General features: G+C 45.1%; 1 protein-coding gene across 1 annotated transcript; it reads left to right on the top strand.

The window, feature by feature from the left end:
• Positions 1-1,747: 1,747 nt before the first annotated feature.
• On the top strand, positions 1,748-3,449 carry LOC147899666 (GATA transcription factor 4-like). Its single transcript, XM_087378384.1, has 3 exons — positions 1,748-1,793; positions 1,965-2,309; positions 2,407-3,449. The coding sequence occupies exons 2-3, from the start codon at positions 2,016-2,018 to the stop codon at positions 3,148-3,150; spliced, it is 1,038 nt and encodes a 345-aa protein (XP_087234510.1). The 5' UTR covers positions 1,748-1,793; positions 1,965-2,015; the 3' UTR covers positions 3,151-3,449.
• Positions 3,450-6,685: the final 3,236 nt, after the last annotated feature.

The raw sequence follows: 6,685 nt of genomic DNA, 5'->3' as shown, positions 1-6,685 counted from the left end.
AATTGATATCCCCACGCAAAGCAGAGAGACCCGAAATCGGTGGATGTGGGGATCAAGAAAGCATCATCATCATCAACAGCGACGAGGAGATGACGAGCAGCTGGAGAGTGACGGTGGAACGAAGGGCCAAAAAGCCGGTGGATGAGGGGAAAAAAGTGTAGAAAAATTAATAAAGAATAAGGCAATAATGTTCAAAAATTAGGGGGACAAGAAAAAAAAATAGGAGACAGCCGGGCTGTCAAAAGGGGGTGGGGCCCACGGGAAAAATTACAAGTGGACAGTAAAAATATAAACCGTGGAAGGGAGTGGAGCTGAGCTGGCAGGCGGGAATAATATTAGCGTCCCTTTGGCTGGGAGCACGACGCTAGATTTGGGCCACGCTGGAAGCGCCGCTAGATTTGGCCGCGGGAACGAGTGGACGTGGATGCAAGATGGCAAAGCACGACTGGGCACGTAGGTTAGGGCGGAAAGAAGGGGCCAACCAAGCTCTTCTCGAATGCGCTTTTTAAACGAAATCCGAGGGGCCCTTTTGGCAAAGAATTCGTGATATAGCAGCAAAGGAGAGCGAATCGAAGCCGTCCCTCCGTCCATAGCTACCGGGAATCGTCTTCCCTCTGTCCATTCCATCTTTTGTGGGACCTCAATTCTTACGTCCCTCCCTCCATTCCTACCGGGAATCGTCTTCCCTCTGTCCATTCCATCTTTTGTGGTACCAAGACTTTTTCGTCTCCGCTCTCAGAGGTCGCTTCTTCTTTCAGTAGCTGTCGCAGATGGTGGTCGTTGTAGCCGCTCGCCGTGATGGACAATTCGACTAACTTTGCTTGCAATCTCCGCCTCAGCACCAGCCATTCTTTTGCTTCGTGAGGACACAAAATAGCAGAGCTTGCAACCATTCTTGCTTGCATTTGCAGGCTTTACGCAGAGAGCACAAAAGTCTACAGCACCAGGACACAATTTGTTGCAGCTCAGGCAAGCAAGCAAGTATAAGCGCACAGACAAGCTATCAATCAGTGCACAGGGCGCCACCACTAGGTCCACTTCCTCACTGATTATACTCTTCTTCTTCTTCTTCCCTTACCACCTTTGTTGCTTCAGCTGCTGCTTCTTCTTCTTCTTGTGCTTCTCCTGCTTCAGAATCTGCTTCATTGCTCGTTGTATGCACATACTCTCCTTCTGCCTCTCCCTTTCACCCTCTCCCTCCTCCTGTACCCCCCTCTCCTTCACCTCCCCTCATCACCGTATCTCCCATCTTTTTCTTCCCTTACAGCCTTGCATTCCTCTCACCCACTGCTTGGCCCGCATCCATTACCCCTGCACGACCTTGTCTCTTCCCCCGCCCCCCTCACCCGTCCCCTTCCCTCCTTCACTTATTCCCCCACCCTTTGGCCTGCTCATACGCATCTTCTCCTCCCTCCTTAGCGCTTCCCTTTCATCGGCGCAAGGCCTCTTCTTAGATGTAAGCTCTCACAGTCCCTTACGTTGTGGAATGCGGTGCATTGGTGTGCGACTCTGGGTTGTCAGCGCACGGGGCACCAAGTTTTTCTCTAAGCTGAATTCGTGTAGTTTCATTTAAGTGTTCACGAGTTATGATCTCTCTCGTCTGTTTGGGTTCTTGGAAACCGTGTCCTTTCCTGAATTCCGGCCTTTTTTTCGGTCGACGTAGCAATGTGAATTTCCCACTACGCACTACCTACGCAGTCATTGCTCACTCCGGAGTCCGGTCGAGAGTTTAAGGTCTCTGAGTGACCAATCGTTCCGCACTACGCAGTTGTCGCTGGGTGTGCGTGACTGCGGTAATCCTCTGTACTTTCAGGACGCATGCTTGTATTTTCGTTTTCCGTACCCCCACACGCAATGTCACGCATGCTCTTTGGGTCGGGACACTTCTGGTTGTCTAGAGCCTGTAGAATTTTGACTATGCGGCCTCTTGTGTTCCAAACTTACGGGGTTTTGAAATGCTACAGAGCGGACGACGTTTGCTTAGGAAGTTCTTCCTTGAAGAGTTGGGGAGAGAAATGGATATTGCCCCCTCCTTCGTCCCAGCCGGTCACGGCGGCTACATCGGCCAGGATACGAAAAGGTTTAACAGTAAAGCAGCAGTGGAGGACAATGGGGACTTCTTGACCATTGATGACTTGCTGGATTTCTCTAACGATGACATCGGAGGTCCAATCGAATACTGCCACAATGTAGTTTCTTCAGGCTCGCCCTCCGAGAGTAAATTTGGGTACAATTCATCGGTGGACAGGAAGAATTCCCAAGCCCCAAGCGGTTGGGACACGGAAGGACCGGGGGAGCTCTGCGTACCTGTAAGCGTACATTCACCGAATAAGTTCGGCGTCATTGTTTGTGTTGAACCTAGCTTCGAGCGGAAGGAGTTGATGTGTGGTTGTTTATTTGTTTCAGTGCGACGATTTGGCGGAGCTGGAATGGTTGTCGAACTTTGTGGAAGAATCATTCTCCTCTGTCGATCCACCTGCAAATGTATTCGTATCCAGCGGCCATGTTAGAGGGTCCGAGGGAGACAACACTCACCGCGAGCACAAGGAACATTTTCAAAGCACGAGTCCCGTTTCTGTATTGGAAAGCAGCGCGTGTTCAGAAAAGCTTGGCATGAGCTTCAGTCCAGAAATGTCTGTTCCAGGGCGTGCTAGAAGCAAGAGATGCCGAACGGCTGTTTGCTTTTGGAATAGTCGCATACTATCACCCGACGTCTCGGCCAGCATCCTAGAAACGTCGTCTACCTCTACTCTGACGGCTGCCGATCCGCAATCGTCTGATTCCGAAACGTTTACGTACGAGCGAGCCGATTCGTTCTCGACCAAGAAGGCTTGCAAGTCCAATCAAAGCAAGGGCAAGAAAGGGGAGGAAGGAGTTCAGGTGAGGAGGTGCTTGCATTGCGCGACGCAACGAACACCACAATGGAGGGCAGGTCCGATGGGGCCGAAGACGCTCTGCAATGCATGTGGGGTGAGGTACAAGTCCGGCAGGTTGCTGCCGGAGTATAGGCCGGCAGCAAGCCCTACGTTCATTGAAAGCGTCCATTCGAATTCACACAGGAGGGTCCTTGAAATGCGCAGGCACAGAGATGGTGTGTATTGCAGTAGCTTTGACGAGCCAGAGCTGGGCACGAGAGGGGTGCTTTGCTGAATGCTCTACAAAACCAAGAGAGTTGACTAGTTCGTCAAAAGCGTTAACCAAATCCATAGCTAAAGTAAATTTGGAGACACATGTAGGAGAGGCTGTATCGTTTTCCATGCTTGGAATTGCTCTAGTAGAGATATTCGTGGGGGTGTCATTCTTTGGGAGCTTTGGGTGTATAGGCTTGCTAGTGTAGATAGATAGATAGATAGAGAGAGAGAGAGAGAGTCTTTACTCGCTTGTTAGACGGGATGATTTAGTATAGAGGGTTGTTGTCCTTCATCCCTGTAGAAGATTTTAATCACTTAACTCTTCAGTGTTCATGGAACTGCATTCTATTGCTTCCCACACCATGTTAAGGGTTTTGTAACTTTTTGATACTACCTTGCACTTGCTAGGCCCAAATCCCATTTTTTCTGTCATTCACTAGTCAATCTAGCAGAGGCATTTGCATCAATCCAGAGGGTTGCTACACTTTACTCAATCGCTTAAAACGATTACACATCGAAAAATGTGAGCTCTATATAACCATATGCACAATCTTGTGGAAATTTTCATAAGAAAGGTGTTTCGAATTGTTTTAGGAATAAGAACTTATGCAAGGCTCTAAAGGTCGGCTGATAGAAGTGTGGCTCTATTCATAAGGTAGGTACCAAAAACAAGAAAGCTATTCATTCATGACAACTTAGTTACGTTAATAAGGTGCATAGACATATGCCTCAACAAGTTGATTATAGCCAAAAAGAGTTCCCCCAATTAAAAGGAATTCAAAATGTATTAATTTGTGGTAAACGGAGGAGAGGACACTTGGAAAAGCAAGGGGAGGGGTAAAGAGGAGAGATGAGAATGCCCTCTACTTAGGGTATTATGTCATGAGGGAAAAAAGATGGGAAATAAGGATGACTTTTGGGATGTTTTTCCCTTGGAGGAGCATCTTTTGGAGTTCTTTTCCTTGGTGCCTGACATAACAATCCAAAGGAAAAGGAGAGAGAAATGTCACATCAATGGTAGAGAAGTGTCATGTCATCGGTTCTCAAGGTATGGTAAATACCACCTTGAGGTCTAAGTGCTATTTCCCCCTGGTCCCCACTATTTCCCCTCTATTTTCCCTCTATTTCCCCATGGTGCGGTTTGCAGACCATATTAAGGGAACTACCTATTTCCTCTCTTTTTTCCCACCATGACATGGGAGCCCTTTCCTCTTATACATGAGGCACCAATTTAAAATCTTTTGCTGAATTTCTTTCCGAATGGCCTCGTGGTATGTCCTTGTGAGTAGATAATGGATTTCTTGAGTTCAAGTCCCCCCTTCAAATGAAAAGTTGAAATATCCCTTCACCATTACACCTTAAAAATAATTCAAATTCTCAATTGAAAAACATTGAAAGTACATATATATGGTGTCAATTGTTGAGGATGGATGGGAGGTACGTAGTATGGATGAGCAGAGTACTAGAGAGAGCAAGCATAGATGAGAAACTAACATAGAAATTAGGTGAGAGCTAGTAGGGGGGTAAGTACCAATAGTAATTATAGTTATTACTAGGTACCAACCATCGGAATCAATGCATTCACAACCAATTATCATCTCATCACTATAGATTGCATAGACTTAGGCATACTTGAATGCCCCCATAAGTAAATATATGAGCTTGGATCTTTTTATTGCCTCAAAGGCATGCATAGGTCTAAAGTTGTGATTTGGCCGATGGTGAGTTCAAATTTTGATAAGAGATTGTGCATGGAACTGAGCTACTCAAATGCCTTCTCCTCATATGGAGGGCTTACAAGTAGAGCTACCTGGTTCCCGCAAATTCATAGGTACCCAACACAGGAAAGTAGTAGACTAGTGGCAATAGATTAGGTGCACAAGGGACCGGCCTACCTAATTGGCCCAAGGTATTCTAGCCTCAATAGGAAAGTGTATGGTAGCACCACACTCATCCCTTCTCAGGTCACCCTCCAATAAAATCATAAGAAAATAATGTATTCATGACATATCATTGTTAAACTAAGGCAATATTAAATATATCAACATGTCTAGATCCTTATGAGACGTTCCATTCTTACAAAAAAAATGCAATGCTAATAAACACATGCACAATGAGAACTACATAATGAAAACTGTATAAAGTCCAACTCGAGTTTGTATAGTCATATGGACTTTGTAATGGTATGATCTATAGCAAGGACTCTTCCTTTCTATAGTACAGGTCACAAGTTATTACTTGAAGTATTCCCAAGTGTTGGTGTTGCCTAACATGCATCAACACATAAGTATCTCTCCTTCTAGCCTTCTATATGAGACTAGCTTGGTCTATTGTCTAGTCACACCCCCTTTACCACGGGGCACTAACCTCATGCCAACCTTGCCACTTAGATACATGAAAGCTTTAGTCTATAGAAGAAAGGGTTTTCATGCACTTAAAATTGATCAATTTAATCAAGAATTTAAATCCATTAAAATCATATTTCTTAAACAAAATTTAGAATTGAAAAAGGTATTTTTTTCTTGAAAGGGTTTCATCTATTAGTGGTTCCATTGAGACGTGTAACATGCAGCTAATTGAAAATTTCATTGATCAAGATACAAAATGGATTGATCATTATGCATTATTGTAGTACATCTTATCTTAGACTACGACTTGTAGGCTTCATTATGGATATTGAAAATTTCATTGCTCCAGATACAAAATGCATTGTCCACCTTACTATATATTAAGGACGATGAGAGGCACAAGAGGTTGACATGTGCGAGCTTCACCAAACCTGCCAACGTGGCAATTATTTAGAGGTTAGAAGGACCTCCTTGGAGGTTGAAAGAGCTAACCGGTGGGACTACAACACGTGAGAGCCACAATGAGGAGCAAAAGCGTAGATTATAGGGGCAAAGCTCTGAAGATGAGGTGGCATGTAGAAGGTTACAGAGACAAAACAAAGAGATGAAAGAGATGGGGGGGGGGGAGTAATAAATGGGGGGGTCAGACAATGACTACGAGGAAGACTGTAGAGTGTGACTACGAGGAAGGCTGCGAGGAAGAAAGCTGGCCGACAAACGGTGAATGCGAGGAAGGGGGAGTAATAAATGGGGGTCAAAAGACTACAATTGTGCTTGCAAAGAGGCACGACACGAAGCACGAAGACCTAAGTGGCGTGTGACATGAGGCACAAGGGGTAGACGTGTAGGGCCAGAAGCACAGGGGCGACACGTGGTGATGTGTTGCAGGCGAGGCAGATGTGCAAGAGCAGAGGCACTGGCAACATGCTGTCGTATAATATTATTATATATTATATATATTTATATAAAATTAATATAATTCAATATATAGTTATTATATTATAGGGCGACTGCCTCGCTACATGTTGCACTCGATACACACACAATATATGTGCGTGTGTGTGTGTGTGTGTATGCATGTATGTATATATGTATGTACGTACATATGTATGTATGTAGAGAGAGAGAGAGAGAGAGAGAGAGAGAGAGAGAGAGAGAGAGAGATACATAATATATATATTACATATTATATATATAAATAGCTGT

This window comes from Dipteris shenzhenensis, chromosome 8, assembly GCF_047967505.1.
Source record: "Dipteris shenzhenensis isolate YYH24624 ecotype China chromosome 8, Dip_SZ_1.0, whole genome shotgun sequence".
Lineage (NCBI taxonomy): Eukaryota > Viridiplantae > Streptophyta > Polypodiopsida > Gleicheniales > Dipteridaceae > Dipteris > Dipteris shenzhenensis.
The sequence above is the reverse complement of the archived record's forward strand: the minus strand, read 5'-3'. Positions and strand labels throughout refer to the sequence as shown.